At 43.5% G+C, this 17,844-nt stretch overlaps 1 protein-coding gene across 8 annotated transcripts in view; it reads right to left on the bottom strand.

Annotated features, from left to right (window-relative positions):
• PIGG (phosphatidylinositol glycan anchor biosynthesis class G) overlaps positions 1-17,844 on the bottom strand; it is a 94,629-nt gene that overhangs the window by 54,487 nt on the left and 22,298 nt on the right. For 6 of the 8 annotated variants that reach the window (XR_007902785.1, XR_007902786.1, XM_051777471.1 and 3 more), the window contains exons 8-9: positions 17,094-17,375; positions 10,399-10,856 (exon numbers count right to left, since the gene is read on the bottom strand). Coding sequence is in view for 6 of the 8 variants with exons in the window: in XM_051777471.1 (XP_051633431.1) it covers positions 10,399-10,856; positions 17,094-17,375 (740 nt within the window). In the remaining 2 variants the exon portion in view is untranslated. Of the gene's footprint in view, positions 1-9,861; positions 9,953-10,398; positions 10,857-17,093; positions 17,376-17,844 lie in introns of those variants that run through there. The other 2 variants (XM_051777473.1, XM_051777474.1) reach the window with 2 other exon arrangements.

Here is a 17,844-nt window from a genome sequence, read left to right as displayed (position 1 = left end):
TCAAGAGGGACGCCTGCTCCGCCGACCCTCCCTCGTGCAGCCGACGGCTACAGACCTCCACAGTCGTGTGGGCCGCGCACCGGACAGGTGAGCCGCGAGGGACATCCCTGACACCTTCCCCTTTCTCCACACCCCGTAACTTATTTTACCGAGAGGAATAACATCGGAGAGTGTTCCCAAGTACCACCATGGGCTTAACACTCTCGACCTCTCAGAAATTCGTTTATAGACGCCTCAAGGACTTTGTCATTGAGCACGGCCACCCGCTGGATAAAAAATCGGCCAAAGCGTTAGCGAGGTGGCTGGACCGCCAGGGCTGTGCCATAAATGATAATATTTCAATGGACAAATGGCAAGCCCTAGGGTACCAACTGTGGCGGGACTCTGAACGAGGCAACAAATTGGCCAAGCAGGCGTTAATCGCTTGGAGGCTCGTTCTGATGGTGCTACAGCACCAAATGATGAACGCGAACACCAGCCTCCCAAAAGACACACTCAAGGACACTAAAACCGGTATAGACAATGAGGGCACACAAGATGGCGGGGAGATGGACACTGACACCACTCAACAAGATGGCGGGAGGGAGCGCGGAAGAAGGTTGCGTCGATCGCGAAATGGCGTCGAGGAGGGACCCCAGCGTCGCCCAGAGAAAAGGGGGGAGGGTGAAGTGCGCGAAAAGCCAGCGCAGGAAAAGAAAAGGCGGGCCCCTGTAGCTCCACCCCGTGGGCCGCCCCTCTCTCCTCCCACTCGTGGCGCGAGAAGTCCCTCCCCCGACGCGCCTTCGGACACGCCCACTTCCGTCACCCCAGTCTCCTCCCCGGACGTGTCGCCCTTACGGCATCGGCAGGAAGTAGTGGGCGGGGCAAGGGCAAAGGTCAAACCTTCCTTCCGGGAAGATGGCCGCGCCCGTAGGGCCCATAACACCAGGGCCTACCCCGCTCACCGGGACTCGGACAATGACTATGGGTGGGCACCGCGTTCCCCGGAAAGGCGATCATCCGTGCCTGACATCTGGGAAGCCTTCCGGGAGGAAGCTGCGTGGGCCCAAGATGTGGAATTTTTAAGGGCATTTCCGGTCTACTACGAGGAGGGGAAACCCCCCGAGTGGAGACCGGTGTCCTATCCTATGCTTAAGGATATTAAAAAGGCAATCGTGGAGTACGGGTTGGGGGCCCCATTTACTATCGGCCTCTTGGAATCCTTCTTTCTCGCCTACACCTTAATCCCCTATGACATTCGGGCCGTCATAGGAGGGCTTTTCACTACCGTTCAGGCCTCGGTCTTCGAGACTGAATGGAAAAAACGTATCGTTGCCTTTGTCAACGACAAGATGGAAAGAAGGGGGATCTCAACAAGGCAGGCCATTGATATGCTTTATGGGGAGGGGAACTACTCCAGCAGAGGGGATCAGACCAGATTAGACCCCAAATTATTAAATACAACTAAGGAATTGGCTTTGGAAGCAGTGAAAAGAGTGGCGGACGCGTATGTGCAAGCGCCCTCTTTTACACTGATCAATCAGGGAGTCAAAGAGCCTTTCGTAGATTTTATTACGAGGCTCAAAGAAGCGATAGCTCGGCAAGTCCACCAAAAAGAATCTCAAGAAATTTTATTTAACAAATTAGTGATCGAAAAAGCAAACGAGGACTGCCAGAGAGTTTTGAAAATGCTCAAAGATCCAACTCTGCTGGAGATGATTGAGGCTTGCAAGAATGTGGGTTCCAATGCCCAGAAAGCAAGAATCATGGCCGCAGCATTTTCGGGGCCCCAACACTGTTTCGAGTGTGGGGAAAAAGGTCACTATCGTAAACATTGCCCAAAATTTAGGTCGGAGCCTAACTTAAACCTGCCAAACACCCTGTGTCGCAGGTGTGGGAAGGGTCGCCATTGGACCTCCAGCTGTAGGTCCAAAACCAACATCAATGGCGAACCCCTTTCCCCAAAACAATCCCCACGGCTCCAAAAGCGGGTTACATTTTCATCAATGCCAGACCTTAGACAGTGTGCATGTGAGCACTCGGGAAACGGGGAGCTGAGCGCCCGGGGGGGCGCGATGACACAAGTTGCCCCCCACTCCATCTTGCGCCAGCCACGCCCAGCTACCCCGTAGTCCGACTGCCACCTGCGGACCCTGTTCCCCTACGGGAACAGTGTAAACCTATACCTTGGATTGTCCTACAAGCTATTCACCCATCTACATATTTGAGCTCACACGAACAGCTCGCAAGGGTCGTTCCATCCAACCCTGTAGACCCTGACTTGACATATCTGATTACATCTCACTTTTCAGCAGTCGGTAAAGGGATTGTAGTTGTACCCACCCTCCTGACGGGTTTGACACCTAATAACATTGCCATCTGTCTAACTGTGCATCTTCCCCCCGTACAGCTGGAGGACCGCTTCCCCGTAGCGAAGATGGTCTCCACCGAAGACCTGCTGTGCGTTCTCTCGGCCGATGAGGAGGAGAGTCAGGCAGCGGAAAGGGAGGTCCTGTGGACCACCACCGTTAAAACATCACGCCCACTCCTAACCTGTTTTATTTACTATTCGCAGCCGAGGAAACCGCAGCGGGTCAAGGTGGAGGGCCTACTCGACACGGGGGCGGACGTAACCATAATCGCCTCCAGAGACTGGCCGCACGCGTGGCCAGCCCAGACGGCCTACGTTCAAGTGAGCGGTGTGGGAGGAACACAGTACCCCGTCAGGAGTCGGGAAGTTCTAACTATCTACGGGCCGGAGGGTAGACCAGCGTCCCTTCAGCCGTATGTATTGAACATTCCAATTACTTTGTGGGGACGGGACGCCATGGAGCAGTGGGAGCTCAAATTGGGCACCCTGACTCCAGAACAAAATTTTTAGGGGGGGTCACTGAAGTAAAGCAGCTCCCCAGACTGAGCTGGAAAACCGACACGCCAGTCTGGGTTGATCAGTGGCCCCTACCAACAAAAAAGCTGCAAATTCTTAATGATTTGGTCAATCAGGAACTTGAAAAAGGACACTTGGAGTCTTCCACCAGTCCCTGGAACACTCCAGTGTTCGTAATCCAAAAATCCTCAGGTTCCTGGAGATTTCTCCAGGACCTGCGCAAGGTTAATGAAGTCCTTGAGCCAATGGGAGCCCTCCAGCAGGGAATGCCTTCACCATCCATGCTCCCTGCTGAATGGCCCCTAGTGGTGATTGATATAAAGGACTGCTTCTTTCATATATTCCTCAATCCGGCTGATTCGGCTCGATTCGCTTTCTCAGTCCCTGCAATCAACTCTTGTGAACCTCACCGCAGGTTCCAGTGGCGTGTGCTTCCCCAGGGGATGAAAAATTCCCCAACACTCTGCCAAATGTTTGTGGCAGAGGCGTTGAGGCCAATTCGGCTAAAATACCCGCAGTCAATCATCTTCCATTATATGGATGATGTATTGATCTGCGCAAAAACTCAATTGGCAGTCGATGAGACACTAAATTCTACAATCTTGGCCCTACAAAATCAAGGATTGGAGATCTCCCCTGAGAAAGTGCAGAGGGAAGCACCGTGGAGGTATCTCGGACTCCAAATTAATGCAAAAAATATCAGACCCCAGTCTATAGAAATTGACAAGAATGTCCGAACTTTAAATGACCTCCAGAAGCTACTGGGTGCGATCAATTGGATCCGGCCTGTGTTGGGGATCACAACAGGAGATTTGCACCCCTTATTTGAGCTGCTACGAGGAGACGCTGATCTGTCCTCCCCCCGGCATTTAACATCAGATGCCATCAGATCCCTTACCGCTGTTGAAAAGAAAATTTCTGAGAGACAAGCATATAGGAGGATGGAGGGGCTGCCATCCTCCTTAGTGGTACTCAAAGAACAGAGACAACCACTGGCCCTTCTGGGTCAGTTCGCCTACGACTACCGAGACTTTTGCTTGTGGGAGTGGATGTTCCTCCCTCATCAATTCGGTAAGACCATCACCACTATAACAGAAATGATTGGAAAAATAATATTTAAAGGTCGCACTAGGTGTTTAGAACTTAGTGGGGAAGAACCAAATTTCATCTACCTCCCACTAACTTCCGAACACCTAGATCAACTGCTGCAGACCTCCATCGATTTTCAAATAGCCATCGGGGGTTACCCGGGAGAAATTCGGCTGCATCTCCCGGCGTGCCCATTTATACAAAGATTAGTGCATATACCAATCAGGCTCAAAATTATGCAATCTGACATTCCCATTCCAAATGCAAAAACAATTTTTACCGATGGCTCGGGGAGAACCGGGAACGCTGTAATAGTGTGGAAAGAAAATAATGATTGGCACCAAGATATCCACAAAGTTCAAGGTTCTCCTCAGATCGTGGAACTCTCAGCAGTTGTACGCGCCTTCCAAATTTTTAGTGGTGAACCAATCAATATTGTTTCTGATTCGGCGTATGTAGTGGGTGTGGTAAAAAGAATTGAAAATTCCTATTTAAAAGATGTCACCAATCAAAATTTATTTCAATTGCTAACTAAATTATTGTTTCTAATAGAAAGACGCGAATTCGGCTATTATATCGTCCACACCCGCTCGCACACCACTCTACCCGGTCCTGTGGCGGAGGGGAACCAACTTGCTGACCATCTAGCAGGTATGGTTGTAACCCCCAATTTGTATCAACAAGCGAAACTCTCGCATGAGTTTTTCCACCAGAATGCGCGATCGCTGCAAAAACAATTCGGACTCAAATTATCTCAAGCAAAAGAAATTTTAAAGGCTTGCGCTGACTGCCAAACACTTACACCTGTTGTCCCAGAGGGGACAAACCCAAGAGGCTTGTCACCCCTGGAGATATGGCAGTCAGACGTGACCCATGTGGCCGAATTTGGAAGACTAAAGTATGTACATGTGTCTATTGACACATTCTCAAAAATGATTGTAGCCACCGCGCATGCTGGAGAGAGAAGTAGCCATGTCAAAAAACACTTCCTGTCTGCATTCGCAAGGATGGGTGTCCCGAAGCAGATTAAGACAGATAATGGACCCTCCTATGTGTCTGCAGACACGAAGAAGTTTTTTGAACAGTGGGGGATACAACATACCACAGGGATCCCCCACAACCCCACAGGGCAAGGTATTGTGGAACGTGCACACCAAAACATAAAGAACATGCTTAAAAAACAGAAAGGGGGGAGTATTGGCCTCTCCCCCCAAGAAAAATTAGAGAAAGTTATGTACGTTCTTAACTTTCTCAACATGATGGAGGACACAGAAACTCGCACAAGCAAAAGTCCTGTGGACCGCCATTTCAGGACCACAACATCGGTCCTATCCGATCAAAAAGCGAAAGTACTGTACCGGGACCCACTAATGGAGAAATGGACGGGCCCTTTCCCCTTAATCACCTGGGGGAAGGGCTACGCTTGTATTGCAGGTCCTGACGGACCAAAGTGGGTCCCTGCCCGGCGCGTGAAGATCTTCCGGGAGCAAACAGCGACTACCACCTAAAAGGAAACATCTACAGCGCAGCAAGAAACAACGATGCTGCAGATACCACACCTCCTATGGATCCTCCTCCTGGCTACAAACATCCATCGAGCAACTAACATCCCGCTTCAAGGATGGATGAACCAACCCGATCAAAATCTTTGGGTAACGCTGGCCAAGGCTACAGGCACTGACACTCTATGCCTAGCCTTGACCAGCGCAGGCAGTCCCTTCAAAACTTGCTTAGTAGGGATCCCCATCTCACCATCTGAATGGCCCGCGTTTGTATCACAAACGCGGGTCCGGGGACCCCTACCATTAAACTCCCCCAACATGGCACAAGCCATAGCAGCGCTCTCCTTCGTAGACATCCCTTTCCAAGAAATAGATCTTTTGGGTTCGCTTCCCGCTACCGCTTGCATTATCTTTCACCGCTACACCCAACCCATTCTGTTTACCCCTCTTAATGTAACCGCGTCCAAACCCATTTATAAAGGGACACACTCTCCGTGGTGTAATGGCTCAGTGGCCACCACCGTACCCACTGAGCACGTCCCACGGAACATGAGGCTCCCTAAGGGATTTTTCCTACTGTGTGGGGATCGGGCATGGCCAGGGATTAGAGCCTACCCAGAGGGAGGTCCCTGCACAATAGGAAAACTCGCCTTATTCAATCCGGCTAAATTCTATTTTGAAAATCAATTAGTGCACCAAAAAGAAAGAACCAAAAGGTCCCTTTCATTTTCCATGGGCGCTCCCCTTCGTTTCCCCAATGCCAAGCCCGCGATTTCCAAGCCTGCTGCCCCTAAAACACTACCCAAGCTCGAAGTGACACCCCAACCAATTCGGACTCTAGATTTTCTCCCTGCACCACATCTGAATCTTGGAAAGACCCAGTATTGGCCCACTCCTCTGCCCTTCCCAGAGGATTGCGATTCCAATATTCATATATGGTCCAGGGTAAAGAACTTCTGGGCGTCTTTCCCTATCCCTGGGATAGGGACAGCGCATGCCCTCTCTCTCCTAACGCACCTTGGATGCTGGTTGACCAAGGAGGCGAATGCTACCACCAAGGCGATAGAGGGCTTGCTCGAAGACACCCAGAAGTTAAAAGAGGTGTCTTTACAAAATCGGGCCGCCATAGACTTCCTTCTCCTGGCACACGGTCACGGGTGCCAGGAATTTGAGGGTATGTGTTGCATGAATTTTTCGGACCACTCCGAGTCTATACATCAAAGTATCAACCAGCTTAAGGGATTGGTCCGAGAAATTCATCAAGACAGAGGAGGCGGCCTCGATAGCCTCTTCGATTGGATCCAGTTGCCAAATTTTCCCCCTTGGACTAAAAAACTTATTATGCTTGGCGCTTTATTTCTTTTCGGTTCAGTCTCTGTTTGTGTTGTTTTACCATGCTTGATTGTTTGTCTACGAAGGATGCTACTAAAGACCATTGAAGCCAACATCGCAGCCGCTGCTGAAAGAAATAAAGAAGGGGGAGATGTTGGAGGCGATAAGGAGGAAAGAGAAAAATATGAAGTGTGGAGACGCATTTACAACCCTTGAATGGACTTTATAATACCGGACTTGACCTCAATACCAATAATGACACTCACTGGATATGTCTGTTGTACCCCAGTTATTCCCCAGTTTGTTGTTATGATGTTATACAGTTCTATGTACCCCTGTTGTTGTTTTAAAATTTGTCCACCATATTGTCCCCTTCTTCTTCCCTCAGTTTTCCCGCCTTTTCCCCTGTTTTCCCGCTCCTCTGCCTGCCATTGGCTAGGTTTTGGTGCAGTGCAGAGGTAGCTCCCATTGGCCCTTTCCCATGGTCACGCCCAAACTCCTCCTCTCCATACCCGATCATCCAATCACCCTCTCTCCTGAAGTTGTCAATCCCAAGCTCCTCCCATGCTCCTCCCAGTTCTGGAACCTTCCCTAGACCAACCCTATTTAAGTCTCTGAGTTGCTTAATAAATTGGCATTGCTTCACCAGACCTTCGACCGTGTCTGAACCCTCATTCGCAGTGCTGTGACCCTATCCCTTATCCCAGCGGGTTTCGGCATTTCCCATGCCATCTTGAGTTATTTTTCCAGTCATATCTATTCAATTATTTAGTTCACTATACTGACATGCAAACAGGTAAAATGCAGGGCCAGTGAGGGGAAGAGTAAGAGAGCAAGTACCTTGCTCTGTATGGCAAGAGCTCCTCCAATATACTGTTATAGCCAAACGCTCAGTTGTAGCCTAAGACTGTAGCTGTAGAACCTTTTCTCTTCCTCTTGCTTTGAGACCCAAGCAAATATACCCAATGTGAGGCCATAATTTGATAGAGAACACGGAGCAATTCACCTGTAAAATTTTGAAGCTTTTTGGTTCTTTGATATCTAGCTGCTGTACTTCAGCCTTACTGAAGGGGGAGGCAGACAGCTTTAATAACAAGGTTGTTACGGCTTTATGAAGGAGAATACTTAATCAACCTCACAGACTTTTGTGATGAGATGACAAGCTCAGTGGAAGAGAGTAAAGCAGGTATTGTTGTTTATCCGTGCTTTATCAAGGCTTTTAACACCAGCTCCCATAGCATCCCCACTGGCAATCTGATGTGGTCCAGGCCAGGAAAAGTAGACAGTCAGGTGGACTGAAAACTACTCAAATGTTGGATTCACAGGGTTCCCATCAGCAGCACAAAGTCCACCTGAAGGCCAGTCGCTAGCTGTCAACCCCAGGACTTCACATGGGGGTCTATCCTGCTTAATGTCTACATTAATGACCTGACCAATTGGGCAGAGTGTCCCTTCAGAAAGTCTGCACACAGCACAGAACTGGGAGCAGTGGTCGATACAGTAGGTGGGTCTGCTGACATTCAAAGCCCCTCGACAGACTGAAGAAATGGCCTATCAGGGATTTCATGAAGTTCAACAAGGGCAAGAGGCAAGTCCTGCACCTTGGAACAAATAGCTACACACATCAGGACAGGTTGGAGGCCAACCCTCTTTTCAGAGATGGCTCTGAGCACACTGATGAACTCTTGACTTGATAATCAGCATACAGTGTGCCCTTGGAGCAAAGACAGCCAACAGTATTTGGAGCTGCATCATGAAAAATATTAAACAGAAGACTGAGGAAGGCTGTTTCTTCCCTGGTGTTCAACCCTGGGTCCAGTTATGGGTTACTCAGTACAGAGAAAGATATGGACATATTCAAATTCACACAAATTCCAATTTATATGCACAAAAATGAAACACAAAAATAGCCTCCTCCCTCCCTTCTCCCCACTCCTTCCTCAATAACAACAACAACAGAACCCCAGAGGAAACCAGAACAGGTGTAAAAAGCCTTGGGTTTATGTGAGTTGGTTGCTTGGAAGCTCCTGACAGGTAGTAAGTGTTAGAGCTAGGTATACAGGATTTTCCAGGATTCCCCAGCTTTTGTTATAAATCAGGAAGCCCTAGAAGCATCTGCTTTATCTGCAGACTATGCTCTATACCTGTGCTATCTCCCTGAGACCCTACAGCCCAAGGCTGGAATACGTTTTGTTGCTCTACAGGCATACCAAGCACCATGAAATCAGAGGTAGGAGCACATTAAACTGAAGCAAGATCTTTGGAAGTGAAGTCCAAACATGCATACAGAATTCTTAGAAGTCTGATAAAATTTGCAAGAGTCAGTAAACATTCCTAGTGGACCACATGAGTAAAAGCATATATCTGAAACAAACACAATTTTTCAGCTGCAAGAGTATCAGGTCCTTGTTTCATGCCTTTGTGGCATCAGCACATCCCAAAGAAAAGGGCTGACAGTCTGAAGAAAACATCTGGCTCAGGATGTTTTTAGGCAGATGCTCAGAATTAACTGTAAAAATCCTCATGGTCACACCAAATCACGCCTCATCCTGCTCACACATTGGCTTAGCTCATAACGAAGGAGTTATCTATCATGTGGAGTTGATGTTGAAAATACAACATTCTTTCCTCAATCCCTCACCTCATCCCAAGAGCACAAATGCATGGTGAAAGCTCCGGAATAGAACAACCGCTGTAATGTGACAAATTCCCTCCTAACTCATGTCTTTCAGCACTCATGCCTGTCACAGCAATGAGCATTTCACCTGTGGGGTTGCCAATAAATAACAAGTCTCATATTAGTCCATTTGCTCATGTCATTTTTAATGAATGATGAATGACATTTCATCCCTGTGTTGTAAGATACCGGCAAGAAATCTATTCATCTTACACAGCACAGCCTCTTCATCTGCTGTCTGCAAAACCTTGACTAGGCAGTCACAAGGTATCGCTTCTCCATCCACCAACTGAAGTACAGAAGACAGTTCAAACATCACGTACTTTTTATCACTGAATAATGACTGTAGTTCTGCAAAATACTAAGAGGTATCAGAAAAAGGAGAACCTCTCCTCTGGTGTACTTCAAGTTATAAAAAATTCCTCTTCTTGTTTATCATATTACACTCAAAAAATTCCTTCAGTTTTCCACCCACACGTTAAAAGCCTGTGATAGACAAGGAAAAATTCTATGTGAGGCATCTTCTCCTGTGATTTCATAACATTCGGAATTATGCAGAACCTTCCTGTCTTAATTTCAAGGGTTTAATTCTATTAAGCGATTTTTAATTTCTCAAACCAGACACTCCTGACTTACATATGGAAAATATTTACTTTTTGCTTCTGATAGACCTATCGTGTATAATTGGCATTAATTAGATAAGTCATAGCGCAGGGCAAAGATTATAAACTACTGATAGCACACAAGGAATCACTCCTGCATGAAATAGCAGTGAAAAACTCCTTATGTTACCTCCCCATTTATCTGCTTTGCATGTTTGCAGCACGTTCTAATCACAGACTGCACAGAAATACATACGTACTCCACCAAATGAAGCATATGTTAATTTTTAAATAATGCAGAAAGTGTGACTGTAAATCAGATATACCCACCTTGTCAACCAATGTCCAAAGTCTGGCCGATGAGCCCACTGGACACCTGTCTGATTCAAGGATCGAAGCAGCCGACAGCAAATAAGGATGACCCATGGAGTTGCTAAGCTTATCCACTTATGTGATCCTTTCATGAATTCAGATGAAGATGTGGCCTTGTCCAATTTTGAATTATCTGCTGCTGGAATGTCTATATTCTTGCAATCAGAGGTTTCCCCAAGACTATCAAAATTTTGCTTCACATTGGTGCTATGTTGAGGGTCACACTCCTTTAGAAGAAAATTATTTCTACAAAGCTCCTGACACAGCACCAAACAAAGCGTATTGATAAGAAAATACCAAGTTTGATGTTCCTCTTCTATGAAACTGCTTGCCCCCAAACTCAAAACATGGCCAATCGTTCCAGCCAGAATCAGCACATCTATTTCTGACCAACTAGAACTGGACACAGCTGGATTCTGAAAACAAAAAAACAAAACACAGGAGTGGTGAAAGGGTGTAAAAATTTCTCTTGTGTAAGTATTCACAGCGTGCTTACAGCAATTTCCTCTAAGAAAACAAAATAAATCATGAGACAAGTTATTTCTATCTTAACAAATCTCAAAAACTTAAACAAGATTCATTTCAATGTAGCATATTTAGTTAGCATTACAACATAGTAATAATTTTTATATTGCATTCTGTTTAAGGGCTCAAACTTCTCTATGAACAATCATAACTGTGCAGATTCCCTACCATCCTGTGACATAAGGTTCTAAACAACTTCGCTCTCTGTTGCACATTTGTAGAAGTAAAAATAGAAATCCTGCAGAAATCAAACTTGAGATATAAATAGGTAATTTTCTAATAGTTTAAACCTGTGATATCCTCAACTCAATAGAGTGAGTTCACTACTCAAATGAACAAAAATTACTGTTTGATGGCACCCCTTAACCTTGCTTAGCTTAAAATCCCCTTTAAACCTTACCCATCTATTATTTACTTCACACACTGTGCCTATCTAAAACCACAATATTTTTTGTCTAATGCCTCCATTAGTTTGATTTCTTGTTCTCAGCAGATAATTGGCATTGCCTCATCATCACTGCCCTTGATGACAGGGCTAAAAAGAGAAGGTAAGGGCATGTGGAAGTTGAGAGCAACAAGTTCACTGATGTTATCTTGTAAAGAACCATTCAGCACACAGGGAAAGCCATAAAAAGACCACAGAGAAACACAAACATGATAAACAAGCACTAAGGGAGAGCACAAAGATGACCAGAGCTCTTCAGCCATTAACTGATAGGCCATTAGGAAATCACAGGCATAGCTCTGAAGAGCGTCAGTCTGGACTTTATAACAGATAAGGCATGAGTGACAGACCACGGGTATTACGGATATCTGATATCTGACCAACTCCTTAAGCAATGCTTCAGAAAGGTGTCAAAAGTGAGGAAGAGGGGGTGATAGGGAATAGGATGGAAGCAGGGAGCAAAGTGAGAGGAGAAGGGGTAAAGGAGCCAGTTACACATAAGCAAGAGCCAGTCAGTGCACTTTTCTGACTGAGCCCCCTAACATACCTTAACAAATAGGGTTACATACTCGTGAAGTATTTTGAGAAAAACACAGTCGAAATCATCCATTACCATTTTATTTTCTCAATTTTTGCTCTATTAGAGAATATCACAAACTATTTCTTAAACTGGTACTTTAAGCATCTGATAATGATTTAAAAGCCAAATTGAAACTACTGCATGCCATTTTTACTTCAGAACAAAGATCTCTGAACCTACTGTCACATTCATTTCTTTAACTGTATATTTCAACCACATCATCCTCCCACATTTGACCTATGAACAAACTTCAAAAAAAACATGGTGAACATTCACAGAGATAAAATTCACAGAGAAAATACTAGCATTGAAAAATGCACAGTGTACTACAATTCCTGAACTGTTTCAATCAAATGTTAGAAGACTATCGAAACTCATTAATCTTAGAGCAGGTAACAAGAAAGCAGGTGTAAACAATACAAGTATCTCTGAGCATCTTAGATGCAATTCTGTCTTGTGTTTATGACTTACTGACAGCAGCATATGCACATTTGTTTAATAAGCAGGACCATGTAACATGGAGAAGACAACAAACACACTTGATGCAAGAACCTAGTTAACCCTCTCTGGAATTTTGGTTTGGGGAAAACAACTTTTGCAAAATCAAAATTTTAAGAGATGTATGTGAAAGAATGCAGGAGGTATAGTTACAGTTATTACCTATTCACAGCCCTTTCATTTCCTCTGTTGTTAAAGAATACATTACACCAAAGTCATTTCACTTTAAAAAAGAAAAAAAAAACAAAACACCCACAACCAAAAAAGTCTCCATGGGGTTACACACAACAATAATGGGAGGAAAAATACTAATAAACTAAAAAAAAATGCTGAGGGCCAATCTAAATTTACTAGTATTTGATATTTCTTTGGTGCTCGAGAGACCACTCTGGTTTGTTTAGTACTCTATTCTGAAAAGCAAATACCATAAGCTGGTATTTGGAATAAAAGGACAAGGTAGTCTGTGCAAAGACCAAAGAGCATGAAATTCACAAAGCTGAGACAAGAACAGTACATGACTGAACTACAGAAAGTTTAAATTCCAATAATTCCATCATGCTGACCTTAAAGATCTTGGCTAACTAAATAATGAGCATTTAAGTATTATCTGCTTGAAGAGACAAAGAAATCTGAGACCCCCAATAAATGACAATGAACAAGTCTTTGATATAATTCATCTTCTTTATAAGACATAACAGAAAATCTATGGAACAGTTGGTCTCTTGTATGTGGTTGCTGTCAGCAACTGATATGAAAACTGAAGAACTGATGCTTTATCAATGAGGAATATACAAAACTCTCATGAGAACGATGGCATTGGCATGAAATGTCCCAGAGTCAAAATCTGTATTTCTTGCCTGCTTGTCTCTCACAATTCCAGTGAAAAGAGAAAAAAATTATTCTTACATTCACATCAAAGGAATAAAATCCAATGACATTTACTGATAAACCACATTTCAGATCAGTTAAGTCACTATGCAGGATCAAAAACTATGTTGCAAATTATAATCTGTGCCTTGATAATCTATGAAATTCTGAAAATATCTCCATTGAGGTTTTCTAAATTTACTGGCAATCCCCTATATATGAACTGTGCTTTATTAGGTGCATCACGAGTCCAGTGTCATATACAGTCTGACCTTAGATTATTTAGATTGTACTTAGTTCTTAGATGTGGTTTAAAGGCATAGAAATGTAGGTCTTACTTCTGCCTATTCACAGCTCTGTCTTTCTAGCTGCTGAACACGTCCAATCCTCAGGAACTCAGCAGTCGTTCCAGACACTAGAAGACCTGTATGATTCTCACTGCTATCTTGGCAAACACACTTAACACAGACTCTTTTGTTCAGAAATGCATAAGTCCCAGGCTTCAAATATAAGCATATCATCTCCCAAGCCAAGGTAGTTTTAACAACTGACGTACCAGCATTAGTAATTAATACAGAAACTGACCCCTTGCCCTGTCTTTGAACACATCTTGCTAGCTTGCAGAAATGCCAGTCCATAAATGATAAAGTATGTGAACCTCTGACCAGTAAATTTTAAAACTTCTTCACTTTGAAATAAAACCTCCTGTAGTCTATCTTCTGTGTCCAATTCCAGTTATCTGGCTTCTGTAATGTTAACCATCCACAGTTAATGCCTGCGGAATTTTGCAATCACTTTTCAGATAAGAAACATTTTATTTTTCATGTCCACCATCACTGACAATCTAAACACTTAGCAGTTTGCTCCCTTCTGATACTTGAGCTCTCTGAATCCAGTCTTGATTCCCTGTGGTGGTAACTTTCCCATGGCAAAGTACTACAGATGACACTTGCTGCTACATTTTTATAGCAGTTTGGGATCATTTTTGTAAGCTATCTGGTAAAGACATCACCCAATCATCTTTTTAATTCCTCAAGTCAAAAAATGCTAAAAAATTTTAGATGTAACTCCATAAAAATGTATCACTGTTCATTTAACCAAGAATATCACATAGGGGAGGAAACTCAAAAATATTGTAAGATGAACAGGGTACTTCAAAATAAACTGAAAGAGGAACAATTTGTTTATGCAGTAAAAAACCACTATAATTCTGCATAATGAAAATTCTCAAAAACTGTATTTGACAAGCTTTAACTTTTGTGTTCTAGTTTCAAAAAAGCTTAGTTTTTATTTCTATCAGAAACAGGGAGAAAAAAACCACAACTAGTAGTAGTAAACACCATACTTATGTCAACTACCAAGCAATTACAGTGAGGCTACGAACAAAAAGTTAAAATTTTTGATGATTTTCTGGGATTCATAAAGGGCTGCAGAACTATTTAAAGCCTTAAGTATCATTAAAAGAAGGGACTGGTGCTGCTAGAAACATAGCAATCAGAAGCTATAAATAACAGTCAGGAAGCAGATGTTAACACTGCCTGCACTGGTCTTCAGAAAATTCATGAACTTGGTAATCAGTTTCTATATTCAGCCACAGTGGGAAAAAAAGCATTACAAATGAGAAGCACTTCAGAGAAATCTTTAGATGTGAACGGAAACAATTTGAAGGAAAAAAGCTCTGAAGCCATTAACAGGAGAGCTTATCTTAATTACTTCTAAAATACCTACATTTTATCGTACAGCTTGAGCTTGGAAAAGGCTTTTTAGCTTTTTTTAACTGGCAAGACCATGATTCAGGATTCTACTCCTGCCATCAGAAGATCAGGGCTTCAGAGCTCTTTCAGAAGTGGGCCCCACCCATAGATTCGCACTGTGGTCACACACTCTCGGATTTAGAGTTACTTTAGCATAAGCGGTACTCCTAACTCAGGGCAGAAGGCCCTTCAGGATCAGCACACAGCATACAAAGACAACCAGTTTCTCCCCCAAAGTCTAGGTATTCTTTTGAAAAAGGGGATGAAAAATGGAGGTGAGTGTTTGGGACACATCCACACTGCAAGCAGCACCAGACCATACGCTGCTCCTTTCACCTTCTCCAGGCTCTATATTTGTATAAGCAGTGACCCTAAAAAAATCCCACAATATCATTCTATAGTAGCCCTCAAACTGGTAAAAATGTTAATCAAAACCAGGTCACTGCTTTTATCCATGACTGGAATGAAGCCTACTTGACTTTGCAATCCAGTCACCTATGGAATAGGACAGAAGACAGGAGGACAAAAGGGTATTTCTACAGGTCTGAATACAAAGTCATGTCTGCCCCAATCAGAATTACTATTACCTACACTTCATAAGACATACTTAAGCTTCCTACATTTTCAGACGTATCTCAAGTAGGAATTTGATCACAGGCAGACCTGGGATGGAGAATCGAGTATTTTTTATTTCTATCTGCCCCAGCCTTGAAAAAACAAACACACACACACAACCTGGAAAGCATTGTTGAAAACCTCCTCATTTGTGTATTATCAACTTGAAGCAGCTGATCTGCTTCAAGTGAGGGTGGTGAGGCATTGGAACATGTCGCCCAGAGAAGCTGTGGATGCCCCATCCCTGGAAGTGTTCAGTGCCAGGCTAGAGGGGCTCTGAGCAAGCTGGTCCAGTGAAAGATATCCCTGACCAGAGAAAGGGTTTGGAACTGGATGATCTTTCAGGTCCCTACCAACCCAGACCATTTCATGATTCTGTGATTCTTTGAGACTATCCACCTGGAGAAAAAAAAAACTATCACCTGTTGTCATTGGTCTCAATGCTACTAAGTGGAATGTCTGTCAATTTTATGCAGGTCTAGAAAGTCATCATATTTAGATTCCTACTGTCCACTAAAATTAGAAAAACTGGTAACAAGATGGAAAACAGGCAAGTAAACGTGAGGTTTCTACAGAACACACAGAAGCATGAATTATTCCAAGGCCATATTATTTTTCTAAGACTAATTTCTACCTCGTTCACAATAAAATACAGAAAGCCAATAAGAACCCTAAGCAGAACAGATCAGAAATGGCAAAAGTGAACTGAGTCCACTTAAAAAACAGCACACCCCTACGTACCAACTGTGTTAACAAACTGTAAAACTAGACATCTCATTCAGAAGATTTCTCCATTCATGTTGATGAATTTTACCCTCACCTTTCATTTGACTCTAAAAAAAGACCCACATAAGCATCACTAGCTTTGGCAGCAAAACATTACTACTACTTTGACACAAAACCTTCAGTACCAAAACCAAACTGTGATTTACACTTACAAAGACTATTCTGTTAGCAGCTATACCCAAGAGGAAACTTCTTTCTCTGATTTGATAAAGCAGATATTTGTAGCTGACCTGTTAATCATGTTGCTTTAATTGCAATTTTGAAATATCACTGTGTAACAACATAGAATTTGTATACAGTATAACTGTTCCCAATCCCATGAAGTCAACTGCAAAGTATTTTACAATATTTAGAACATTTCTTCAAGTAATGGCAAAACAAGCACTTCTGTAATCTTTATTATACAATCGGTATCATGCCACAGTGAAAACACCCCATTTCAATTACAACTTTAAATTACTCAAATTACATTACAAAATAAAAATTTCTCTAGGCACACAGAGAGGAAACTCAACAAAATTTTAACTGAAAGCACACCATGAAAAGCAAAACATTTTGAACCATAATTAATGCACGCTCTCACCTTCAGTGGAAGTCGGGAATTCTCAAAGATCTTTGCAATAGCAGATAAAATACCACACATGAGTGCAGAAATCAGCATCATCACTCCAACTGCTGTAAGCCAGGACATACTGCAGAAATAGCACAAACTTTCTGCTGACGTGCATACAATGACATGAACTGCACACAGCATCAGACACATCAAATAAAACAGCAGAGAGAATAGTGGAGGGGAGAGGGGCACTTCAAATTCTGCCCGCTTGCTCAGGGCTTTTGGAACACTGAGCAAAAGCAGCAGCAGAACCTAGAAAAAAAAAATAGGGAATTAATATTTTAAAAATTGGGGTTAGTTAAAACATACAGTGAGAATTCACAAAAAAAATTATGTTGTAGTCATCCATGTCACTCTGCTAGTACACATACTTCATCAAAAAAAAAACCTGTGAAGAACTATATAGGGGTTTTTTCCCCCAGTAAGATAATACCATATAAATGGGAGAATCCAAGATGGTGTTTTCATTTATTAAGGGCTTGGACACACAGGTTCCCGAGTTTAATAAATTACCATTTGCCTCCTCACCTGTGGTAACTGATAAGATGTATGAACTTCATTCCCTGTAAAAGTAAGAGCTCCCAACATCAAAATAGTTCCTAAGCAAACAAATTTGACCCATTATTTGTCACCTGTAAATGCCTGAAGTTACATGCACTCTGTCAAAGACAATTCACCTCCTGTATGACAGATACACATATATGAGATCCTGCTGAGTTAA

This window comes from Manacus candei, unplaced genomic scaffold (assembly GCF_025592945.1).
Source record: "Manacus candei isolate 608988 ecotype Guabito, Panama unplaced genomic scaffold, ASM2559294v1 h1tg000010l, whole genome shotgun sequence".
NCBI lineage: Eukaryota > Metazoa > Chordata > Aves > Passeriformes > Pipridae > Manacus > Manacus candei.
This window is presented reverse-complemented; position numbering and strand designations above follow the sequence as displayed.